We start from the raw sequence: 24,858 nt of genomic DNA, 5'->3' as shown, positions 1-24,858 counted from the left end.
TCACCGCAAAACCTCTCGGCTGCCGGCATCCTAACGCGCAATAGGAAGGTGAATGGCCACCAAACTGCCCTCGCTCTTCATAAGCGGGCCGATGACGTTGAACCATAGGCGCTGGGAGTGGTCGCACGGAAGACTTTCAAGGCCAAGTGGTCCAGCTGTCAAGGGTCCGACCTAGGAGCCTTTTGGCGAACCCTGCTAAAGGATCCTATTCACTTTGGAACTATCCAGGATCTCAATTTGGCCATCGACAGGCTGCATGGCTTTTCGGGGTGGCGCCCCAAGTACCTGAAAGCCTCTGACGATCTCTGCACGTAGCTGTGAGCTTCGGCCGTGTTTGCGGCCACCAGTTTAAGAGAGCTTCCCCCAAATATCTCGTAGCTTCCTCTTCCACATCGTAGCTGATCTGTCTTGTCCCTGCTGTCGTTCACAGTTTGTAATCAGCCACAGTATCACTAAGACACCATGGCATCACTCTCGTTCGTCCGACTTCTGACCTTGAGTGCCACTTTGTATCATATTGTCTTCGCTGTACCACAAGCTCCTCTCGAAGCAGCCACGCAGTCATCCACTTTCTTGCCACCGGCACAACAAGCCAACGCGCCTGTATCAGGTAATGGATGCAATGAATGCCAGCTAGTCGCTGATGTCGCCGGGCTCGTGTGGTACTCGCAAGTATTTCTCAACACCGCAGCAACGAACGTAGTCCAAGTCGGTGTGAACAACGCTTCTCGAACGACCCGGACGTCAATCATTCAAAATGAAGGAGAATTCACATACGCCCCAGGCGGTGACGCGAATGGAGGGCAAGCGTTGACACAACTCAACTATGAACCAAGCGTGACGGTGGCGGGAGCAGTTCTGTATGCTCCGACAATTCTTGCTACCAAAAGAAGGAAATGCTGATGACATGAACTCAGAACCTCACCTACGGCTTATAATGTATTCACCGGTTATACAATCACCTCTGCTTTCCTTTCCGATGGTCAATGCGTGACGACGAGCCAATCGAGCTCACTAGCAAGTGCATACTCGGAGATTCTCTCTTCAGCAAATGGCAGGGTAATCTTAGATGTCAACGGACAGTCGGATTTCCTCAGTTTCCTCGGCTTTGTCACTTGCTCTGGGGGCGGTGAGAATATTCAGCCGACGGCGCTGCTCCAAGTCTCGAACACGACGGCGACGTCAACGACTACCTTTTCGGGTATCATGGCAGCTCAGAGTGTGAGCTTGTCCATTGCGTCGGTAAGTGTCGCCTGCTCCAATAGCATCGTTTGCGACTTGCGCTAATATTTTTTGGCTCAGTCAACGCCGGCCTCTGCGTCTGCAAGCGTGACGGCAAACGTAACGTTCCCATCAGTTGGCGTGCCCAACATTGTAATTGGAAACACAACAATCACACCAAGCGCCAATCCCATCGGCTTGCCCGTGTACAACGGCACTACGTTTGCTGGAAGTGGGACTGGCGGACTTCAACCCGTACCGACTGGACCAGTCACGCCTTTCGTAGCAGCAGCCAACACTTTGGGGAGAGCGGACGGGTGGCTTGTGGCCTGGATCGTGGGCTCGATCGGAGTTGGCGCGCTCGTGATCTATCTGTAGTATATTGGAATGAGTCGATCATTAGATGAGGTCGACCAAATAGCAACAAGACGTGCATGACGACACGTGTAATGCTAATATAATGAACATGATACCATCATTAAATGAATTAAATACAATTTCATACTCATCTGTCACATTCCTGTTCATTTTCGAGTTCAAAATGGAAGATTAACAATATATGTGAGGAAAAGCCACCTCATTCAGGGGGGGACGATGAAATTCGAGACTCCCAAATCGGAAGGGCGGCCCGCCACCGCCGCTTCCGTTCCATTTTCAGTATCGAAACGGTGAAACCCTGTTAATCGTATTCTATGTACCGCAATGCCTCCAACAGCCCCACGAATACTACCCAGTCCTTCGTCATCTATCCCATGGATCTGCAAAAGCTGCTCAAAAAGTTTGATCCACCCGCCACAAGCGTGGTCACGAGCACTCTCCACCATCACCTCTCCTCGATCCGTCCCATCTCTCTACAGATCCCCCACCAAACCAACTTCCTGCCAAAGAATTTCTCCGACCCCAAGCCGGCTCTCCAGCATCGACTCTCATCCAGACGCCTACCCCGCCCGTACGCCATTGACAGACAAACTCTCAGCCTTCCCTCTCTCAATCGAGAAATACCACGCCCTTAGCGACGCCTACATTGAAAGCCTACTCTCAGAATTAGAAGAACTGCAAGAAGAGCGCGAGGATATCGATGTCGAATACTCTGTTCGTTCCTCCAATCCTTCTTAGCCTCTCCCCCCTATATTTCTGTCCCCTCCTTCCCTCGCCCTTACCTGCCCCAACGCCTCAGAAGCAAGATCTACGTACCCATTTGACTCGTACTGTGCTAACGCCAGTCAACCAGGCCGGCGTCCTAACCTTCCTCTTTCCCCCACTAGGGACCTATGTCCTGAACAAGCAACCGCCGAACAAGCAGATATGGCTGAGTAGTCCCGTCAGTGGGCCCAAGAGGTACGATTGGGTCGCGAAGGAAGAAAGCGGAGATGAGGGAAGATGGGTCTACTTGCGAGATGGGAGCACGCTGGATCAGATTTGGGAGAAGGAGGTAGATGTGGTAGTTGGCGGAGGGGGGTGCCGGGCAAGTGAAGACTGAAGGAGAAAGAGATGGGACAGGGTTTGGAGAGTGGTACAGGTGGGATCAGGCAGGGATCTTTGGAAAGCGTTCAAGCGAGCATATATACCCATGCTACAGACTATCAGCATCGTACAGAAGATTTCCTCGGACTTAAACATCTAGTGCTCCTCCAGTCGTTGCTGCCGCCTGTGAACACTAAAAGTATGACAGCCGCAACGGTCCCAGTCAGCATTTCGAGCGGCTTGAAACATTGTCCGTTGGCAAAGTACCCTATGTCTCTATCAGATCCTCGTTCTGCTCCCCCCATTTTGCGCTTCACCATTGGCCTGTTTCCCGTCCTCCCGATCCTCGCCATCTCTCGTATCCTTGTTTCCCCTCTTCCCCTTTCCACTTCTTTGATAGAACTCATCTAGCACCTTCTTTGGAATCCGGTTTAGTAGTTCTTTGGGATAGATTCTGAGCAAGCTCCAAGCGAGATCTATACTTTCAAATATCGTCCGACTTTCATACGCGCTCTGAGAGATGAATTGCTTCTCGAATTTCTCCAAAAACTCCAAGGAAAGCTTGTCCTCACTTGAGAGTGCTTCCTCGCCAACGACTGCTTTCATGCTTGCTGCGTCTTTCCCAATAGCGTATTTAGCATAGAGTTGGTTGGAGACATCGCCATGGTCTTTTCGGGTAAGACCTTCGCCAATAGCGGATTTCATGAGGCGGGAGAGTGAGGGCAAGACGTTGATGGGTGGGTATATACCTTTGTTGTGCAGTTGTCGGTCGACAAATATCTGTCCTTCGGTGATATAGCCAGTCAAGTCGGGGATAGGATGGGTAATATCTAGTATTTCAATCAGCGGGGCAGAACTGTCGAACCACGAAGAAAGACGTACCATCATTAGGCATAGACAAAATTGGAATTTGGGTAATCGAGCCGTTTCGACCCTCTACACGACCAGCCCGCTCGTAGATCGTTGATAAATCTGTGTACATGTAACCTGGATACCCTCGACGTCCTGGAACTTCTTCTCGAGCAGCAGAAACTTCTCGGAGAGCGTCACAGTATGAAGAAAGATCAGTCAGGATGACGAGGACATGCTTTTCTAGTTGATAGGCGAAGTATTCGGCCGTGGTAAGTGCGAGGCGTGGTGTAATAATACGTTCAATCCTGGTGTTTTCAGTAAAGCAGTGAAAGAACGGGGTAGATCTGCATACGTTGGGTCGTTGGCCTGATTCAGGAAGAGTGTGACTCGCTCCATGCTGCCATTTTCCTCAAAGTCTCGTGTAAAAAATCGACTTGTCTCCATATTGACACCCATAGCAGCAAAAACAATAGAAAAGTTCTCCTCATGACCGTCGTGCACTCCTTTGTTCGGTTGCTTGACCAGACCAGCTTGTCGACATATCTGAGCAGCGATTTCGTTGTGCGGTAGACCAGCAGCTGAGAATATGGGAATCTTTTGCCCGCGAGCAATGGAATTCATTGTGTCTATGGCTGATATGCCTGTGGCAATCATCTCTTCCGGATACACCTAGCACCAAATTCAGCTTGCCAAAGGACACTTGAAGCTGTTGTACCTACTCGAGAGTAAGGATTAATGGGACTACCATTGATATCTAGGTAGTCTTCTGCTAGGACCTTTGGCCCTTTGTCGATAGCCTGTCCCGATCCATTGAACACTCGGCCAAGCATATCTTCAGAAACGCCGATCTTGAGATTGTGTCCAGTGAACTCGACTTTTGTCTACCACATATGAGCCAAATCGATGATATGACTTATGCAGGCATTGCACCTTCTTGACATCGATGCCTGATGTCCCTTCAAAAACCTAGTACTCTTCAGCGCTAAGGTGGCCAGGGCGGCCTGGAGGATGTGCAGACCTGGACGACGGCGCGACTTCCTGTAATCGCAGTCAGCAGACGGCCTCGTAGACTGCGTGTAACTGGTTTCTCATACCTCGAGCCTCAAGGACCTGTCCAGATCTTTCGGTGCCATCAGGTAATGTCAAGGACACGATTTCATTATATCTTGGGAATTTGACCTAGCCACAACCAAATCAGGACAAGTCACATATTGAATGAATATCACAGGGTTCTTACATTGTCAAGAATGACTAGTGGTCCGTTAACGCCTCCAACTGTGTTGTATCGAATTCGAGGATGCAAGGCCATGCGAGGATCCTTTACGTCGCCTTTCGCCATATTCGCAGACTGGATTTAGCGCTCAGAGGTAGTAAAGATTTACTGAGCAATGAGATGGATATCCGCACACAAGCAACTAAGAAATTACTGCAGCGCCCTTACAATGGGGAAAACATGGCGGAGCTCGTCGTGATCTAGATCTTTGCCGCTAATTCTAGCTCTATCAAGTCTTGGCAGTTCCTCGGAGTTGGTTTATCTGAGCATGAATTTGATGGGCCTTTACGCTTTTGTATGACATCTTTTGGCTCTACATTGTGCAGTCCAAAGAGGGCGGATGTAAAGGTTGTCATTCTTTGACAGCTCATTTATAAATACACACTATTCTCATATAATACAGCGTCAGAGTAGATGTCTCAACATGAGACCATAGGAGCGGCTTTTCTGTCCAGGCAGGTCCCAAAACAAATATACAAGATGCCTCCCGAAATGCAATCGTGAGCCTCAGCTTCGTCATAAGTAGTAATAAAAGCACTCCTCGCCGATTATGTCCAACATTGACGCCTTCGCTGAATCGCAATATTTACCCCAAGTCCAAAGCGTGTTGGTGGGCCGCTCTAACCATTAGGCCTTCCCTTCTTTCCACCGCCAGGCCTGGGGCTTTGCTTGACTTTAGCCGTTCCAACACCGTTCACCGTTGGAGCGTTGATCTCATCCTCATTGACACCACTTGGTCGCCTTCGCTTGCCGGCGGCGACATTCGGACTAGCATTGGCGGAACCTGCAGGAGCAGATGGCGTACCTGCTGCGCTTGGGTTGGTGCCCTGAAGTGATGCTTGATGCGACATTGGTATGCCTGTAGGAGCAGCCATTACACCAGGGCCGGGTTGTCCCTGCTGGCTCTGAAGATGCATGTTTTGCATCGCGGGGGTGTTGTGATTCGAGAGAGTCGCAGGCGATGCCGTTTGGGTGCCTGGAAGATTGGGGTGATTAGGATGTGCAGGAGATAGGAAATGGTTGGGTGGCGCACCGCCAAATTGAGGTGGTCCTTGGCCTTGCATGTGCGGAGGCAAATTAGGATTAAATGGCTGCTGTTGCACTTGCTGAGGCATCTGTGGATTGGCAAATTGCGAATTTGTACAAACGATGCGTAGGGCGTCTGACGCTGGGATGTTGGCGCCGTTCTTCTGCGAGAACTTGAAGACATCGTTCATAGTGGACATAGTGTCAACGAGCTCACAGACTTCGATAACAGAATTTAAAGTGCCGTAATCGTTGACAGCCGATTTGGGCACTGGAGCGACCGGCTGCTGAGGTCGGCTGGCAGCAGCTTGCTGCTTTTGCTGTGCTCGTTTGCCTGCGGTCTTGCTCATTGATGGTGACTGCTTGATGTCGGGCGGTTCAGTCTGATTTTGCTCGAGTCCTGAGCGCGGCACATATTCGGAATATTCGCTTACGACCATTTCGAGCATGTCAAGTTGATCTTCGCTGTTGAACTGCGCGCGTAGCATTCCATTGGAAACAAGCTGTAGCTCATCAGCTCTGGCTCAGATCTCGAGTCTATGTGACCTACCTGATGTCCGTTATCGAAGTAATAAGTCATAGAGGCTCTTTGACTCTCAGCCACGCGACCACCGTTCTGGGATCCTCTCTCTCGCGGCGACTCGAAATGCAGCTGTATATGGCTGATACCACTCGTGAAGTGTGTCAAGAGGTAACGAGGGATCGTGGCGTATGGCAGCTCGAAATGTTTATGTTCTTGTATAAGGGACCCCCAATAACCCATACGGAATGTCCCCTCGTCCGCGAAGAATTGATCGGTGAAAGCCTGCCAGTAGGTGATATCCTTCGTCCTGCCTTGGTCCTGTGTAAACTGTTAGAAACCTGATATAATATGTTCCGTGATTTACTCACATATGCTTGGCTGAGGAGATCACCAAAGTTGCGAAGCAATGTGCTGCAGTGGGGTCTGTTTTGTTGCATCCTGTTTTGCATTATTCGTTGATTCATTGCCGCCACCTGCTGCTGCTGCACTTGCTGTTGCTGAGCTTGTTGCGCTTGTCGCTGCTGCTGCGTCTGCTGCTGGTTTTGGGGTTGTTGTTGGCCTTGCTGAGATTGCTGGTGTTGCTGGGACTGATTTGGCTGGACATTTGCTTGCTGGCCCTGGGGTTGCGGTTGCTGTTGCGTAGCTTGCTGCTGCTGCTGAGCCTGTTGCTGTTGTATTTGCGGATGTCCTTGGTTTTGTTGCTGTTGAGCCAACTGCACTTGCTGCTGGGCATGCTCCCGAGCTTGGGTATCTTGTCCTCCTTGGCTCTGCGGTGTGGGCATTTGTGGCTGGGGCGTCGGCTGCGGAGTACCTGCTTGGGTGACAGCTTGTTGTTGCAAGGCAGCCTGTTGAGCCTGTTGAGCAGCAAGAGCTTGCTGACGCTGGGCTTGTTGTTGCTGTTGCTGTTGCTGCTGTGCTTGATGTTGCTGCTGTTGCTGCTGGGCGTTTTGCTGGGCATTTTGCTGTTGTTGCTGCTGCTGCTGCTGCTGCTGCTGCTGCTGCTGCTGCTGTTGAGCTTGCTGCTGCTGTTGAGCTTGCTGCTGCTGTTGAGCTTGCTGCTGCTGTTGAGCTTGCTGCTGCTGTTGAGCTTGCTGTTGCTGTTGAGCTGCCTGCTGCTGGGCAGCTTGTTGCTGCTGTTGCTGAGCATGTATCTGAGCAGCTTGTTGCTGCTGGTGATGTGCACGCATTTGGGCAGCGGCTGCTTGTTGTTGTTGTAAATGTGTCGCCTGCTGCGCCTGCTGTCGGAGATGAGGTGGAAGATTTGGCATTGCGGGGTTTGCTTGAAAGAATTGATGACCCATCTGGTTGGTGGGCATTCCGCCGTTCTGTTGCTGTTGCTGCATCAACTGCTGTTGCTGTTGCTGTTGCTGCAATTGGCGTTGCTGCAGAAGATGCTGCTGACGACGCTGTGCATCTACTTGAGGATTCACTATAAATAGGATGTCAGCTTTCATTCAACCCCAAGCGATTCGAGCTATGGATGAAAAGCAAAACGCTCGCAATTGAAGAGAAACAACTGTCAGCGCCCAGAATCTGTCAAGTTTTCACCGAAATGGAAACAAAGTGACATTCCCAGTCTTTGACTATTTGGAAAAGATGCAAATACAGGTCAAACATAGGGTAAGTACCGCGCCCCGCCACTTAGACAGATAGTAGAAAGCAAGCTTTGGAGTATATGTTCGAAGCAAACAAGACAGAATAGATGGATTACACGTACTCCCCATCTGTTGGCCTGGAAAAATCCCATTCTGGTTCGGATTTAAATGCTGCATGGCATGCGCATTAGGATGGCCGGTAGGAGCTCCTGGTGGTGCTCCTCCTGGCACCATTCCCATCATAGGTCCGGCTTGGGTGACTTGAGGCATGCCCGGTCCCGCCATCCCGGGGTGCATTGGCTGTCCCATTGTAACTCCTGGCTGCCCTCCAGCTGGTATGCCTTGGTTTGAGGGGTGGTGGGCCATCGGCTGTCCTCCAGGAGGGATGCCAGCCATCCCGGGAGTGAAGGGCTGTGTCATGCTTGCCATCATGGCAGTCCGCTCGTCTAAGGATCACGTTGCCCTTGCGATAAGAGATTCGGATCCCTCCCAAGGTGGTGGAGGGTATAGCGGATGCCTCCCGATACACAGCATGCGGCAGGATTGCTTGCCTTCTGCAGGTCTTCTCTGTGTCGCGGCCCACCTAAAGCTTTGACATTTGGTGCTCTCGCAATATTACTCTCGTGGAAATTCCCCCCAAATGCCCCGAGTGTGGAGAGCACAATCCTTCCAGTGCGTGATGTGACACAAACCTAAATCATTGTTGAATGGTCCGTCCTTATGTCCAGAGTGCGTACAATTATGAGCAGGAAGCCTATATGCTTGGCCCTAGTATAATGGTGAGGCAAGACCTATCGAAGCCGCGAATTCGTCTTCAGGCAGCTAAAAGGGTCTTGAAGTAGCGAACTACGATTTGAGGGCTGTTTGAATGGGGCCTATCGTATTCTCTCCTCGTCTTTTCTTTCTATTGCCAGGTATCGGTCGTCCTTCGACTTTGCGACACTAAGACGAGTGGGGGGGCTGGGTATAAGACTTGACGATCGCAGGCAGGGGATTCTGGTCCTTGGAAGATCGCAAAATCCCTTTTGATAGGGTTCGTATTGCGTCGGATGCTTTGGAAGGCGCTGTGAATCATGGTAAGAGGGAAAGGCCAGTCTTCTCACACGCATGGGTCGTCGGTTTGACCCAAAGCGATGGGGACAGGCCAATCACGGTTGAGTAACGTCCGTAGGGCTGAATTAGCCCCCACCACACAATCTCTTCGGTCCCACTCTATAAAATTTACAGAATCTCCCTCCTCTACAATTAACCAGATCATCTCACCTCTTGCTTGGACCTCAAGGTACGTAGCAGTCTTCTCTTGCCCTCCAACACACATCTTTGGAACGATGACAACCTTCAACAAGTCTTCTTTTCCCAGCTGACTCGACCTTGATTGAGACTTTCTCTGGACGACCGTTCCCCGGTCGTCTGTCACTTGCCAGTGCCTTTGTCTGACCTACACTTATTCTATCTACCTTTGAACATCTTGCTAGTCACACTCCATAATTATGTGCTGACGACGTAATCAGGACATAGGTTTCTTTTGGATTGGGCCACCTCTATGGAATCCTGAATGCTAGCACGCAAATGATGATTTGGAAACAAAGAGGTGAGCCTCCCCAAAATTCTGCCTCGACTTGCAGCGTTCTACCTGATACTCTCTCTCTCTCATGATGAAATACTCCATACATTCGCAGTTTCCACGCGAGATGGCGCACGAACCTAATAAGTCGCCAGTCTATCATGTGCGCATTCAATTATGCTTTCCTTGGAAGTCTGATTGAGAGATAGTTCTATCTTATTAATCAGCTATCAGTCTTGTTTGGCAGCTTTCACCCTTTGTACAAGTTGCTGATATTCATGTCTACAGATTGAAGGGCTGGAAACAGGCTTTTCCACGCAAGCAGCCTTGATACAAAGTGCTCACCAAAAGGTCAGTCAAATAATATGCCATTGTTTAAGCAACGTGATTAAGGCTCCTATGGAATGTCCACAATTTGTGCAAGCACAATACCATCCCCACCTGTAGCACCATCCGCAAGTTGCAATGTGAAGCCATCTTTTTATCCCGCGCTAGGTCTCAAGCTGTGTTGTACATAGTTATCAATTAGAAAAGACGATCCACCACAAGAACCCTTTGTAGACTTCCCTCAAACGTAATCGCATCTCCTGCAAGAGTACATACGTTCCGAAGCAGAGCAACATTCCAGAGCAATGTTGCAACTACGCACCATAGAGCTCAAATGACAGCAACCTCAGCATATGCACATGTCGGTCCAACGCAGTCATCTTGTTACTGGAAGGTGCGATCTTGTTTTATCACAACTTGGACGCAGGGCAGAATCTTACTAGTCTTGCATTTGTAGTATGCCGATGCCCTCCTAACGTTGACGGAGACCTCTCCAAAATGCGCAACGAATCACATATTTCTCATTTGGACAAATGCTTGCGGTGAAGAGCGAACAATTTCGATGGTATCATATGATTGTCACGCAAATACGGACGACCCCAACAATGCCGATCTCTCAGTGGCCCTGATCAGGTGTGAAGCGCGCATGCGATTAGCATTCTGAGAGTTGCGTGGATAGCCAAGAGCACAGCCAGATTTTGAGAGATAAGACGACATCGAATCATAACAGAGCATTCGCAGCAACGGTCACCCGTAACCACTGACAACAGCGGGCAGAGAACGCATCACGAGTAAGAAGGCCCAGGAGCGCCATAGGACGGAGCAGACGGATTCTGTTGGGCTTGCTTGCCCTGAGTACTTGCGTACCACAATGCAACATAGTTCTGATAGCCTCCGTAAGCGGCATATGCCTCGTGCCCACCAGGAGGCTCGCTTTCTTCGAGAAGCGGTTGTGATTGTGGAATTGGAACCTCCCTAGGAATGTTTGAGATGTGGGGTGAGTCAATACGAGGCGCTTGGCCTCCATTACGGCTGTTGTTCTTCTCCTTCTGTAACGAATTAGCTACAGAACTGACAATGAACTGGATCACAACAAACCACAGCGCGAACTTTCTCCATTATGGCGGCTTTTGCCTGCTCAATCGATGTACGTGAGCCTATCAGCTCAATGTCACGTTGGACATCTCGTCCAGATGGTTGTGAAACATTGATTTTACAGCTCGTCACATCTTGCATATCACGCACAGACTCCCCACCTTTGCCGATGATCATGCCAACAGCTTCGGATGGCACAAGGATGTTGACGGTTGTCTTCTCGTTGCCGCCACGGATCCCTAAAGCCATTGCGTTCACGCCTTCTCTGGAGGCGGCTGTTTCCTGCGGAAGAGCTTTGGAATCGTTATGAACAATATCCATGATAATGTTGCGAGCTATGCCGGCCTGTTGTGAAGTACCAATCAGATGAATTGGTCTCATTCCATTGACATTTTGATCTTCGGGCATGATGTTCACATGGCAATGGCTCCGATCCTGGATACTTTTGATGCTTTCGCCGCCCTTGCCAATAATCAATCCGACGGTCTTGCTTGGGACCATGATAACGAGGGTATTTCCTTCTTTGGCAGCAGGAGAGTTTCGCGCCCCGTTCAGAGAAGCCTCGAGATTCCGGCCAGGCGGGGGAGGTGCTCTACTTGAACTGACATTGGCTGCATGGTCATGCTCTTCCATCGTGCGGTTGATTTCATTGATAGCATTCTCAATTGCCTCTCTGCTGCCGGTGATTGTGCATCGACGCATCAGGCCCTTGCTTTCAGCAGCTGGAGCAAATTGGATTCTTGTTCGCGTATTAGCTTCGAGCTTTCTCATATTTTCACCTTGCCGTCCAATGACCAAGCCCACCGAGGATGAGTCTATCATCACAGCCTCCGTATGAGTATCATTGCCAGATGACGAACCAGGGCCAGAGATGCGTCTACCTGTCAAAGGCGATTGCCGCTGCTTGGAGGAATCTCGCAGGACTGGAGACATATCACGCACGCGAGCTACTTGCGGATCAATCCAGCGGTCTGCACGGTATGAGTCTTGGCCACTGTGGTAGTGATCTATGCTTGATCGTAATGGAGATCTAGATCGCGATCTTCTTGGAGCATACCCGGATTGGGGGTTAACAGCATGATACGATGGTCTTGCGGCAGGCACGCTCTCAAGGTTCACCGAACCCGAACTGACGGGCTTTATATCATAAAGATTTATCATTCCCGAGCCTTTGGGTTGGGGCATAACAGATGGCTGCGGAACCTGATATGGTGGAGGATATGACGGCTGCGGTTGAGGGTGAGGAGGATATTGAGGCAGAAATGGCTGGGATTGGGGCTGTTGTGGCATTGGGGGATAAATTGGTCGAGCATTCGGCTGCTGTCCACCTATCAATGGGTCACTTAGTGAGTCCAAGACCAGCGACTAGACAACAGAATCAAACATACCTAGATTAGCTAGGATGGAGGAGATGTTGGGCTGCCCTGCCATGATTGTAACACAGCTACTTCGCACAGAAAATACCAACACGCAAATACAAGTCCTGCAATCTTGCAAATACTCAGTGGTCAGTAATGCATGAGACCGATCTTATTCATCAGTCGGATTTTCGTCGCATTTGATAAACGTCCAGAGTCTTGGGTCTGAACTTAGGAACAACAAGGACAGCTCATTTTAAAAGGATTTTGAACCGCGCTTACTGCGGCTAAATCGCCATACCGTCTGAGTTTGCCGTAATCTTGTCTGTCAACTGCAAGCGTCTCCGTGTAGACACAATTGAAAGCCGAGATGTCAATTCGCTCAGCCTGATATGTCTTTTGGGACGCTCGTATGGGTCTGGTGTAGGCCGCAATCGATCCAGTCCCAAGTCTACAATATTGAAAACTTGACAAGCGGCAACTGCTTTACTTCAGCCTTGATTCGAATTTACTCTTGTGCTGCATCTCGGTTCCATTTGGTCTAGAATCTGCATCTCGCACACGTGCCTGCGAGAAGCTCATGGGTGAATGGATCATACCAGCTCTTTTGAGCGGCCATTTCATTTCACTCTTCCTACATTCATGATCATGCGTTGCCTCGTTTGAGGTTATTGACGTGCGATCCTCGTCCTACTAGATAAAATTTAGGTTCTTGACCCTTCCTATGGTCTCAAAGCAAGGCCATCACAGAGCTTTGATGATCTTTTCGATAGAACCACACGCAATAGCTTGGTGCGGGAAACTTTGGCGTCTCTTTGCAATGTCTTTACAGCAATGCAGTTTGCAGAGATTTCTTTCACGTGAGTTTTCTTCTTCGGTATTACTATCTCTTCAAGCATGAAGAGTTCCACAGCGTTCCCCAGAAGACGCCTCTACCTTTGTGCATACTTCAAGATATTTGACTATCTTGTATCCTTGTCTGGAATCAAGTTTCCAGTTCATCGAGATTCAATGACGGTGCAACTACGGTGTAGCAACGAGGTCGAACTCTACGCTGCTGTTTCAGTCGGTTGTCATCTGGAGGTCAGACGACTGAACAATCATGGGGACTTGCTTGTCGATTCCACTCATACTTTGGGGGCACATTACGCCAGAGTCCTATAATTTCAAATGCTAGGTAAAGCGATTTGCTTGACGGACGGCACCCTGGCTTCTTGGAATCAAATGACTTAGAAGGTCATGACTGATTCAGTGAGCGAAAGGAACAGAGGCAGTGTGAATACATAGTTTTCCTACAGGTACAAGAAAATTTATTTATCAATATTGTCACATGTTGGAACAATCCATTCATCTCGACCATCCAACATGCACAAATCAATCTACAACATCCACTTCACTTAAGACGTCCCGTTCACATCAAGCAGTCGTCGTAAGATCTGATAGTTAGTAGCGAAGCGCTCTCGTATACTTTGAGCGCTGTAACTTGCAGTGTTCCAGTATACCGCAGAACCATTATGCGTACGTAGAGCAACCTGTCGGCCACAAAGTCTCCATCTACTTTCTGATTCCAGTGATATTACAGAGCGAAGAATGTTCCTAGCATGGGGGTTGCCGGGCACAGCCTTATCTTATCGCCCTTAATGTCATTAATGCTGCTACTCCATTCAGGAGAGGGACAGACGATAAAATGTTACGCGTCTCCAATATTCCAAGAATGAAGATCAGAAAAGACGATAGCCTCTGATGTAATCAGGATGAAGCCTGTATGTCCTCATAGGCGCTGCAACTTCTCTCAGCCACGATGAGACCATTGCAACCTCGGCGGAAACCTTCAATAACAGGAGATGTCCCTCAAATCCGACAACCCTTGACATCCTCCTGGCTGCGATGGGCAGTCCTAGCAATTGTGCTATTTGCGGGAACATTCTTGCTCTTTCCCTCACGTAGCAAAGAGGTCGTCACAGATCTACGCCTGTTCCACCATACGCCAACCCATCAACCACCAATACAGAAGAATAGTACGAGTGGGGACGTCCGGTGGTTCAACGATTGGAAGTGGTTAAATCCATTCTCTGCATCAGTTACCCTAGATGATGGTAGATCCGTTCTCCCTCCACTGCATACGCGCCCAACTGTCTACACCTTTTACGACACGGAAGAGGAGAGGGACGAAAAGATTAGAAATGCCGAAAACAAGCTCTTGCTGATTTGGCGTCGGGCTTGGTGGGCTCAAGGGTTTCGTCCAGTAGTGCTTGGGCGGTCAGAAGCAATGAGCCATCCTCTGTACGAATCCTTCCAGACCAAGAGACTTCCAAAACAACTGCAAGCAGATTTTATGCGCTGGCTAGCTTTTGGTCGGATGGGTACTGGTATCCTTACAAACTGGCTGTGTCTTCCCATGGGCGCCCACGATGATAATCTACTCTCCTATCTTCGACGTGGCTCATATCCCAAGCTTGCTCGATACGAGGGTCTTGACAGCGGCCTGTTTTCAGGTCAAGGCGAGCACGTTGATACGGCCATTAAAGAGGCGCTTGCATCAGACTCACTCAAAGACAAGAAAGCTCTCATCGATGCCGTCCAGCCTGCGACAATTAGTACGGATGGGAAACCGTCCGCTATCGCGTTCTATGACGCCAACACGATTGCACAGCAATACAAGCCAATAAACACAAAGTTGACGGAGAACAAAGCTCAAGCACTTACCTCGCTTGGAGAGCTGATTCTTTACCACCTTCAGTCAGCATTCCTAGGCACCTTCACAGACAGCCTTGCAGTTCTTGCTCCTTTCGCCGATAGGGCTCATCTAATGACCCAGCCAGCTCATGTCCTTGCCAATGCTCTTCGGACGTGCCCCAAAACTCCCATACCTGAGTCGTGTCCACCAAACATGCCTACATGCAAACCATGCGCTCCTGAAACTCTTCCCCCGATCTCTACACCAGGGAACTATCTCAACTCTTCCACTATCTATACGATAGGCACCTTGCCCCACCCGTACACTTTCGCTTCCCTGCTCTCAAAGACGAAAGAGATCACGGTGCGGCATATTCGGAGAGATACGGCAAGGGATCGGTGGCTGGGCGCTGTAACGCAGAAAACGTTGGGTGGGGAACTTGGTGGACCGGGTCGGTTGCCTGGCTTTAAGGAAAACGTCGCTGGAGAGAAACAAGTTGGTAGTAGCTTTTGGATGGTCGACGAGTCTCCTCCCTCACGAAAAGATGTAGAGTACCACTTCGGATTTGCGCTGCCCACCTATAACGAGACGGATAGAACGGTGTTGACAACTCCTTCACCAGCTATTGGAAGCGAGGAAATCTCGAAGAAGGAGAAGAAGGCTGAAGAGAGAGACCTGCAGCGCCAGCAAGAGCTACTTGACGCAGCAAGGGAGATTGCTCGGCGCAAGCCAAAGAAAGGAGAAAGTGACGTGAAAGCGATGGTCGAAGCTTGGAACCTTGCGGACACGGAAGCCTGGCGATTTGTGAGAGCTCTGAGAGCACGAGAGCAGGTGGAGAGGGAAAAGTGGGAACAGGAAGAGCGGAAGTTCGCAGGCGGCGAAGAGACCGACGGTAGTTGGCGATGGTTTGATAAAAGGCGAAAAGAGACTCCTTAATACCACCATGCCGATACTATCTACATACCTCAATCACATATCGTCCATCTACAAACTCCCTTTCCTGCCTCCTTCCCTCTCCCACCGCTCTCTAGCAACTTCCTCCGCCCCGCTTGCTTTCCACGCACTCATGATCAACCCGACAATATCCTCGACCCCTTTCCCATTCTTAACCTCCGCAAACACCGTCGGACCTCCCTGCCTCATCTTTCCCGCATCCCTCTCCATCACCCCCAAATCCGCCCCCACCGCCCCGGCCAAATCACATTTATTCACAACCAACAAATCACTCCCTGTAATCCCCGGCCCTCCTTTTCTAGGCACCTTATCTCCACCCGCAACATCAATCACGTAGATAATGAAATCCGCTAATTCCCTCGAATAGTTGGCGGCGAGATTATCCCCCCACTCTCAATGAGCAGCAAATCCACGCCGCCGAATTTTCGATGCAGGGACTCTAGAGCGTGCAAGTTCGCGGAAATATCCTCACGGACTGCGGCGTGCGGGCACCCTCCTGTTTCTATGGCCACGATACGCGGGGCTGGGAGAGCAGAGTGCCGATGTAGGAACTCGGCATCTTCGCGGGTGAAGATGTCATTTGTGACTGTGGCGAGGGAATACTCGGAGCGGAGGCGCAGAAGGAGAGCAAGGAGGAGGGCGGTTTTGCCTGAGCCAACGGGCCTGAGTAATTAGGGCTCGGTTAGCTTGTCTGGTGGAGGAGTTGTGGGGGGGGGGGAGGCGGAGGGCTTGGGGAATGGAGGAGAGGATGAAGTAATTGAGGGTAAATAGGAGATTGATTGGCTTACCCACCGATTCCTATGGTGAAGGCTCGTTCGGTCCAGTCGCGACCTGCTGTAAGAGGCAACTCGCGGGTCGAGTAGGCGCCGGGACCACCGAAGATTTCGTGCGTATGACCATGTTCGGCGGCATTGAATGAGTGTGAATGGGTGTGAGGAGAAGATCTATCATGGCTGTGGGAAGATGAGGAAGCCATTAGGTTACATGTTGACGCAGAGCGAGGAGTAAAGTCTGTGCTTTCAAACACGCGTGCTACGTGGGGGAAATTGTGGGGTAATGCTCAAAGTCTGCTTCAGGGAGGGACCTTGAAGGCCAGATCAACGGTGCGCCAGGATGATGCTGCTGAAATGATATGAGGATTATGAGCATATTCAAATGATTATTTTTCTGGACCTGCCGTCTATTTACATGTCATTTGACTGTGGTTCTTATCCACAACGAGCTGCGTAGCCCCTATGATACAAATGTCCCTTCTAGCCACAAGAAGAGCAATGCCTGTAAATGCAGCAAATAACGAGTGATAGAGTATCTGAGCTGTTATTGAAATATGCCTTCCCAAGATGCTGGATGCGAGCCTGAGCGAGCGTCCGTTGTAAATACATTAGATAAAAATGTGAAATATTATGTCCGCGATGGCTTTTGATAGTACATTGGCGCGAAAGCGAGGGCGAAAGCCGAAACCCTCTCGTTGTTTAATCTATGATATCTTTTTATTCATGTGATGTTGAACGCCCGTGCGGCATGATCGTCCATAGATTGCGATTTTGACACGGTAAGAGCTTTTGGCAGATTTAGGTGCTGTAAGATTCGCCGGTGATAGCGGTGTGAGCAAACATTAATCTTTCGTCACTGGTAGATAGAACCAGCGGCGAAAATGCTGGCAGCGGCTGAAGCAGCCCATTCATTTTCCTCCGATGGTGGAGTGGGCCAGCGCGGTTTAATATTCTCCTTTCGTTGCGCCTCGTGTAGTCTGAGCTTCGTGACGGGCTCAGTCATGATGTTCTGTTCAAAGAGCATACCGTTTCTCTTCGAGGGTGGAGAAGGCGTCGGATACGGGTTGAGATACGGCGCGGGTTTGAAGGATGGTTGCACAGCATGAACATCATGCTTTGTCTTTAGCAATCCCTGGTCGTGCTGTGCTTCTATTTGACTTCTCCGCTCCATGTTTTTTCTTGCGTTTTGAGCACTGGTCAGAGCTTCATGTAGGAGTTCGTCCTCTTCATTTGGAGTGTCGTAAATGTGACTAGGATGCGTCGACTTTTGTAATGCTCTGCGTGTTCGAGTGGATATTGGCGTAGTTGAAGACTCAAAGGCAGGTGTACTAATGCTCTTTGATAAGGATGGATGTCTTTGCGGTGTCAAGTCGGTAGTGCTAGCGCTGGGCAGATACTGATGGGATGGGACAGGCTCTGGTGATGGGGAAAGCGGCGTTGTTCCGTAAGCTGCTGAATGTAAAGCTTTGTCCACATCACCAAAATTGTTCTCCAGGATGCTATCCATGTTAGAGTCAACGATCATGGTGTTTCGTTGGCTCTGTCGAGGGCTGCCCGTTTTGGATGGCACGTCTTCGATAGCGGAAGATGAGGACACAGATGGTTTGCCGGAAAATCTTCGTGCTTTCTTGCGGAGGTGCGAAAAGAAGCCCCTTTGTTCGGAAGGCGATTGAGGATTGTTCGAGCCGCTGAGCGCTCGTTCTGAATCTCGACAGTGAAGGTCGGCGTAATGATTACTCTGTGACTGAATGGAAAGTTGACGTCCGATCTTCTTCCCTGTCTTGGCTCCTGCTGCTGGTATGTTGGACTGAGTAGCCTGCAGTGGAGGGTTATTCTGCGCCTCTGCATTCACAGCTGCCGAGAAAGGAGAGATTGGTCTGATGGACGGTAGAATAGGCATTGGTGCCGCATTAGGCGGCGCAGTTCCATTCGTCCAAGTACTGCGCTTTCCAGCGAAAGGTCGAAATCTGTTCGTGTGCGAAGACTCCTGTACGGGGTCTGTTTTGTTCTGTACTACTGGCGGACGTGTTGCCGTTGAATGTTGTACTTCAGCGGGGGCACACGGTTGCTCTAGTGTCTGTGATGGTACGACAGGCGTGTGATCTCGAATCAGTGACTTTCGAAACCAAGACGGCTTGCTTGCTGCAGCTGTGCCGTCCGTTGAGTCTCGGTAAGATTTCCCGTCAATACTCGCATGTTTTTTGCCCAATATACGCGATGTTGATGACCTAGGTCGAAGTGGGTCACTGGCATCAGTGAAGAACTCGTGACGCATTGCTTCTAAAGAAGTAGGTCGATTTCGAGGGTCCCACATCAAGCACCACGTCACGAAACTAGCAAAAGCGGGAGGCCACTGCGGAGGCCGCAGTATAGTTTCCATGGAATGGGGGGCCATCTGTGAGAATTCAGCGAATGTAATTGAGGATCGAATAGGAGACATACCTTAGGGAATGAGAACCCTAGCTTGTGCGCCAGCCGAGTACCTTCCCTCCAGTCACCTCCACCAACCCGATTACCAGCTTTATCGTACCAATTTCCAGGCGAGCCCATGATCTCACACACCCTCCAGACTTGATCAACCTCATTCGCACCAGGGAAGAGGGGCTTCAAGTTAGCGATTTCGACAGCCATGGCGCCAAGGGCCCAGATATCTACCGGTGCTGAGTACTCGCCAGCTCGTAGCAAGACTTCGGGTGCACGATACCACCTTGTAGAGACATAAGTAGTATACGGGTGAGGTGAATTAGTCTCCCGTGCAAGGCCAAAGTCAGCGATTTTGATGGAATAAGATGGCGGCGTACTTGGAGGTGTGATCATGGCGGAGTATCGTCGAAAGGATGTGGAAACATCTTGAGGTGCAGAGGTTGACACAAGTATATTCTCTGGTTTGATGTCTCTGTGGAAAAATTGGTGCTGATGAATATGTCCGAGACCTGATAAAATTTGGAATAGAATACTTTTCACGCTTGATCCGTCGAGACACTTATGTTCGCGGGACTTCATTAATTGATAGAGGTTGCCGTCCATGTTTTCCATACAAATGTGCAATTTCTTTGAGATTGGATCGAGAAACATATCGAGAGCTGGAACAAGGTGCGCATGGGTTGGTACAGATCGTAGAAAGATCACCTCACGGAGCTCCAGACATGGTGAAAAAGACTCAAAGGTCTTTTTCATGGTTTTTATAGCCACCTACTATTGTTAGCAACGATCATTGTAGGCTTCGTGCGATATTTACGAGTGTTCCTCGTCGAGCAATCTGTGCTCCAGCTGTCCTGACCCTGGCCAACGCTACGCTTCCGAAACTCCCGTCGCCAATGTCCTTGAGAAGCTCGAAGCGATCTTCGAGACATGAGGATGATACGCCACCATATGATGAGCCTCGCGGCGAGAAGTCTTGCGAGAGTGGCATCTTGGAGATAAACCACTCGACTGGTTGAAGTGCGTTGTTCCCGCGTCAATGAATGTTCCAATAGAGCAAGAGCAATATTGCTTCAGGCAGTCCCGAGTTGAGCTGAACAAATAGACGTGCGATGCCTGCAACGATCATCCGGCGTTCTCAATGAAGCGAGAGGGTGAAGCGTTGATCAAACAGCAATTGGTTTCCAAGCATGGATCCTAACCCTGGCAAGTGCTCGGTGTCCAATCTTATTGTCTTCTTTGAATTCTGATTGTCCCGTAGTTTTCAAGCGCGGGGTGGGTTTTTATCCCAGACCCTGGTGCTTTGTTGGCAACGCGCGAAATGCTGAGGAATGCTCGCTTGCGCCTCGTGCCATATACTTCTTCGCACGTGTTCCTCAGAGCTTTTGGTCTTTCAGAGAGTGTCGTATACGTCGAAATGAGTGCATAGGTTGGGCTGGACGAAGCTGTCAGATAATTGTTGGCGTTTACTGGGAAGCACAAAGAACCGGGTCAGCATGCAAGCGAAGTTGGCAAACCGGAGATTGCGACTTACTCAATGGGCGTGTAGGGAAAGAGCGAACGCGGCGGTGTGAAGAGCGAGACGAGAGATAGTCAAGACATGATATGAATAAGAGAGAGAGGGCGATGGTGATGGCAAGCCTTCGTCACCCCATGGTCCAAGGAGAGGAGGTGAAGAGATTGGGACTACCGGTAGGTGAGCTAGGTGGACTGCTAGGGCGGTGGTGTGTGATGAAACCAGCTAATAATAATTTGGCTTCAAAAGTATTGGAAGATTAACAGCCCCCGCTGCAGGCCGAAAAACGTGGTAGAGGATCACAGGGACCCAAGGGAAGCTAAAGGCCTTCCAGCAGTTCTAGTCCAGAATAGTCCTGCGATGTGCTCACTTAGTGGAAAGGTAGATTCATGCTAGAGCTCCCAATCTAGCACCAGCACCACAGGTCCCACAGGCAACTCATCCCGCATGGGCCCTTTCAACGGGGAATTCGCGTGGAGCACACAACTTTACTGTTCCTGGCGTGGAGGACTATGAAATAATCACCAGCGATCACAACGGTCTGGGATCACCCGTAAATCCCCTTTCTCAACATCAAAACCAAGATGACTACCGAGGGCCTTTCACTAGAGTATCACGGCTATGTGCATTCCCGCCCTTGTACCTGTTCAGCAACATTATTGCGAGGTGAAAATGCCGCAGATGCGCCCACCTCTCGTGCAGCCTGTTGTGCGTAGGGATGACGTTCCTGCAGCAGCTCTGCTTATCCAGCAGCCCGCGCTGGCTGCAATGCATGCTGTGTATTTAGCGTTCTCACCTAGAATTCCCAGAATCAGCAATAAATACGAATCGCTCTCTCCTTTTCCTGCCCCTGCGATCGCCCGATAATGTCAATCATGAATCAACCCAGCATGCCGGGGCCGGCTTTCTTTCCGACCATTGCAGATCGAGTAACGCTCGATAGCCACGGCCAACAGCCTGCCGGCACCAAAGTATCCCTGTAAGTTTCGCTGTTCCTGACTACATCCCATTGGTGGGATGGGCTAAGGGACTTTAGTGGTCCATCGTGCATGACCGGGGACGGCGGGAGACCGGGGGAGAGGAGCCACCTGAATCTTTTGGCAAGAACGTGTCAAAGTGTAATTAGCCTTCAAATGATGGCGATGAGAGTCAAACGAACTTCGCAGGCCAAAAGTCATGATATCTCCATGTAGTACTTGTCACCGATGGAAATCGTCAATGCGATGCCTGATGCTGGGAACTCTAGATCTCACCGCCTCGTTCGTCCCATGCATGAAACATGTGGGGCCTCCCATCACAATTTTTCCAATGTTTGGTCGCCGGTTTATAAAACCTCGAACTGAGGGCCTGATGATAATGATTTTACCGTGTAATTCTGCGGCGGAGTGATCTCGCGCTTTCTTCAAGTAAAAAAGAGTTCACGTATTTTGAGATCGATGTCAACTCGTCAGATGTAATTCACATCAGTGGCAGCACGCGCATACGTTACTGCGAACTAAACTGTGCAATGACAATGAAGAAACATCATGAATTTCAATGGTGATTTGTTCGCAGCATGCTTGTGCTCAAAGATTTGGTTAATTTTGCATTTCGTGGTGATTGTATGGGAGAGTGAAGAGATTCGTGAAGTGAATGATTTCGGCGAATTTCGCCACATGGTGTAAACATCAATCTTTTGACACTTCGTCTCTCGACACTTCCCTCCCCGGCTGTTCACACTCCCTCAACATCGCGTCCTCATTATTCCTCTCTCTACTTGTCTTTTCTCTCCATCTAGTTTCCCAACTCCGCTCATCACCTTCGAGATGTCGAATCAAAACCATAGTGCAGGCATGAAGCATATCCATGCTGGAGGCTATTCCTATGACAAAGCTCAAAAGTAAGTAAATGATGCCGATCGTCCGACTCCATGAACAGTGCTTACTCCTACCAGGCTCAAGAACCAACAGCTGCCTGAAAAGTGCGTCTTTGCTTAATGTCCTGCCTTAGTGAATCTTCCTGACACTCGTTTGAAGGACAAAGTGTGATATGTGTCATCGTTTGAAGAATATCAATGCATATTCGAAGAAACAACAAGAGATCCTTCGCTCTGGCCTCGCAACCGGCCGAATCCGTGACCTTAATCATGCTAAAGCCGAGTGGATCAAATGCCAGCAGTGTCACGGCCAAGCGGACGAGCTTCAATGTGGCTACTGCAGTCTTTGGAAGGGCATCGAGGGATTTTCAAAGCGTCAGAGAACAATGGGTGACGACAAGGTACGTCATCCTTCGTGGGTGTCATCTCATACTGAAATGGTAACCGTCTTAATAGGCATGTCTCACGTGTGTCGCTGAGTTTGAGAACGATGAGCCGGTCCCTGAGAACGCCATCAGAGCAATTGCGGATGAACTGCTCTCAGACTCTGATGAAGATGGTTCCGAAAGCATTGACTACACGGAAGACACCGATAGTATAATTACAAATCGCTTCGATGAAACTTCGGACTCTAGGAATTCGGGTGTTCGCCTTCCTTTGGAGAACCTCAGTATCAGCAATCCAACGAGTCGGCCATCCACGGCTATGTCAAATACGAGTAGCTATCAGACTATCAAGGGCACGAGCAAGGGGGTGTGAGCAGAGCCACAGCGAAAAGCAACTCTTCAGTATTCGATCCCGACGCAGACTCTTCCTATTACGTGTCTACTGGTGCAGAAAATGCAAACAATCCGTATGTGTACAAGAGCCCGCATGAGAATAAGAAGGTAAAATAGCCCCAACGTACTCTACATCCAAGCTAATTGCCAAAATCTAGAAAACCAAAGCGGCAATGGCGTTTGCTTCGAGCCGAGAGGAGAAGAGACCCCGTCGGCTTATGCCGGTGCCTGCATATGACGCTGGTCGGAACGTCACTTATGAGCCGGAGAGTGATGGCGAGGAGGTCGAAGATGGCAATTGGCTGTGAGGTTGAGGATGACTGGCAAGTCCAGGATGGTTGAGAGAAGCAAGGGAAGCCTATGGGGGACGGGAGGCTTGTAGTGTGTCTTTGAAGACTCTGACAATCTGCACCTTGTATGCTAGACTGAATCCCTAGACATACAGTGTGTCGTAAACAGCCAAACCCTTTATTTAGACAGGAGCTCTCAAAAGACTCTATCACTATCATCAAACGAAAGTAATACTGACGGTGCCTGGGGGCCCTATGCAGCCTCGCGTGTCTCAAGCAAAGGAAGAAGCGCGGAACGACAGAGGATAAAACGGAGAGGAATCACAAGTATGGGGCGCAGCGAACAGTGGAGGGAGGCCAGACAGCTAAGCACATGAAACGATGGAGGTATAGACGCTCGAAGCAGCAGCCTCAGCCTCGTGGTCTTGTGAGCACAACAGTCGGCAGACTGGGATGGCAGGAGTTTCACATCAGAACAGGTGTAGCAGAGCGTGTACGGGCTTTGTATCGAGGCTGCGGCCTCCAACACGGTACGGATCGATGGATCTACGGCACGGGTCCTCATGGCGACGAGGTAGAGTAACTTTCAGTGACTTGCATTTGAAATGTATCATTCGCACTCCAGTCAGACTCGTTGCTGCCAGGCGGGCGAACCTGTCGTTCTCGCAGATAAGGCTCCATGGTGGCAGGCCGAGGATGTTTATAGCCCTCGTCAGGAAGGAGACGTTTCAGGCTCTTTCGTCGCAAAGGCAGGGGACTTTGTCTATCTTCTTACCAATACGTTGATAAGGAGAAGGCTCTTGTGATTCTGCAGGCCAAGGTAGTAGCCATTATCGCCAGACACCATGTGCAGAAGCGTCACCCAAAGGCCGTCCAGCAGGGGCTTAACGGGCAGTTGTTCATTGCCTGCTACTAAAGCTCTAGTAGGAGGCTAGTTGATGCGGCCAAAATAATGCACAGCTGCTGTTGCAGTAGTAGTCGTATCCCCCCCCATAAGCCAACTTTAGCCCAACCGGAAACAGGATTCAAGGCTGAGCTTGACAGAAAGCTCAAGAAGCACAGCAGAAGAGGACGGCAAGCCTTTCCTCTCACTACAACTGTCATTTCAACACTCCCCACTGCACTCTACCATCATTTCCACTCTTCAACATCTGGTCCGTCCACTGTAATCTGTACGACACAACCTTAAAACAAATATTACATCATCGCCCAGCCGCAGGATTGCGCATCTACGTCGGCTTTCTTTGGCTTGTGAATCAGACAGCAGACAGACACCTCCAACCAAACAGCTTTCC

At 50.0% G+C, this 24,858-nt stretch overlaps 8 protein-coding genes across 8 annotated transcripts; 4 read left to right on the top strand and 4 right to left on the bottom strand.

Annotated features, from left to right (window-relative positions):
- Window positions 1–462: 462 nt before the first annotated feature.
- KY384_004478 (uncharacterized protein) lies at window positions 463–1,599 on the top strand (the record flags this gene model as incomplete). Its single annotated transcript, XM_044812984.1, has 3 exons — window positions 463–860; window positions 918–1,242; window positions 1,303–1,599. The coding sequence occupies 3 exons, from the start codon at window positions 463–465 to the stop codon at window positions 1,597–1,599; spliced, it is 1,020 nt and encodes a 339-aa protein (XP_044670404.1).
- A 324-nt stretch (window positions 1,600–1,923) lies between these two features.
- KY384_004477 (uncharacterized protein) lies at window positions 1,924–2,701 on the top strand (the record flags this gene model as incomplete). Its single annotated transcript, XM_044812983.1, has 2 exons — window positions 1,924–2,313; window positions 2,399–2,701. The coding sequence occupies 2 exons, from the start codon at window positions 1,924–1,926 to the stop codon at window positions 2,699–2,701; spliced, it is 693 nt and encodes a 230-aa protein (XP_044670403.1).
- Window positions 2,702–2,964: 263 nt separating this feature from the next.
- Window positions 2,965–4,876, bottom strand: VMA2 (Vacuolar ATP synthase subunit B; the record flags this gene model as incomplete). The annotated part of the gene is made up of 8 exons (XM_044812982.1): window positions 2,965–3,515; window positions 3,568–3,842; window positions 3,890–4,206; window positions 4,257–4,418; window positions 4,468–4,503; window positions 4,556–4,575; window positions 4,632–4,716; window positions 4,775–4,876. The coding sequence occupies 8 exons, from the start codon at window positions 4,874–4,876 to the stop codon at window positions 2,965–2,967; spliced, it is 1,548 nt and encodes a 515-aa protein (XP_044670402.1).
- Window positions 4,877–5,430: 554 nt separating this feature from the next.
- KY384_004475 (uncharacterized protein) lies at window positions 5,431–7,813 on the bottom strand (the record flags this gene model as incomplete). Its single annotated transcript, XM_044812981.1, has 3 exons — window positions 5,431–6,339; window positions 6,387–6,677; window positions 6,728–7,813. The coding sequence occupies 3 exons, from the start codon at window positions 7,811–7,813 to the stop codon at window positions 5,431–5,433; spliced, it is 2,286 nt and encodes a 761-aa protein (XP_044670401.1).
- A 2,817-nt stretch (window positions 7,814–10,630) lies between these two features.
- On the bottom strand, window positions 10,631–12,371 carry KY384_004474 (uncharacterized protein; the record flags this gene model as incomplete). The annotated part of the gene is made up of 3 exons (XM_044812980.1): window positions 10,631–10,894; window positions 10,944–12,268; window positions 12,329–12,371. 3 exons carry the CDS (start codon window positions 12,369–12,371, stop codon window positions 10,631–10,633), a joined length of 1,632 nt encoding a protein of 543 aa, XP_044670400.1.
- A 1,728-nt stretch (window positions 12,372–14,099) lies between these two features.
- On the top strand, window positions 14,100–15,911 carry KY384_004473 (uncharacterized protein; the record flags this gene model as incomplete). The annotated part of the gene is made up of 1 exon (XM_044812979.1): window positions 14,100–15,911. One exon carries the CDS (start codon window positions 14,100–14,102, stop codon window positions 15,909–15,911), a length of 1,812 nt encoding a protein of 603 aa, XP_044670399.1.
- Window positions 15,912–17,555: 1,644 nt separating this feature from the next.
- KY384_004472 (uncharacterized protein) lies at window positions 17,556–20,114 on the bottom strand (the record flags this gene model as incomplete). The annotated part of the gene is made up of 3 exons (XM_044812978.1): window positions 17,556–19,097; window positions 19,145–19,894; window positions 19,941–20,114. The coding sequence occupies 3 exons, from the start codon at window positions 20,112–20,114 to the stop codon at window positions 17,556–17,558; spliced, it is 2,466 nt and encodes an 821-aa protein (XP_044670398.1).
- A 2,330-nt stretch (window positions 20,115–22,444) lies between these two features.
- On the top strand, window positions 22,445–24,146 carry KY384_004471 (uncharacterized protein; the record flags this gene model as incomplete). The annotated part of the gene is made up of 7 exons (XM_044812977.1): window positions 22,445–22,518; window positions 22,573–22,599; window positions 22,655–22,895; window positions 22,951–23,182; window positions 23,224–23,381; window positions 23,432–23,577; window positions 23,825–24,146. The coding sequence occupies 7 exons, from the start codon at window positions 22,445–22,447 to the stop codon at window positions 24,144–24,146; spliced, it is 1,200 nt and encodes a 399-aa protein (XP_044670397.1).
- Window positions 24,147–24,858: the final 712 nt, after the last annotated feature.

Source organism: Bacidia gigantensis, assembly GCF_019456465.1.
Source record: "Bacidia gigantensis strain McMullin 20006 chromosome Unknown contig_231, whole genome shotgun sequence".
NCBI lineage: Eukaryota > Fungi > Ascomycota > Lecanoromycetes > Lecanorales > Ramalinaceae > Bacidia > Bacidia gigantensis.
This window is presented reverse-complemented; position numbering and strand designations above follow the sequence as displayed.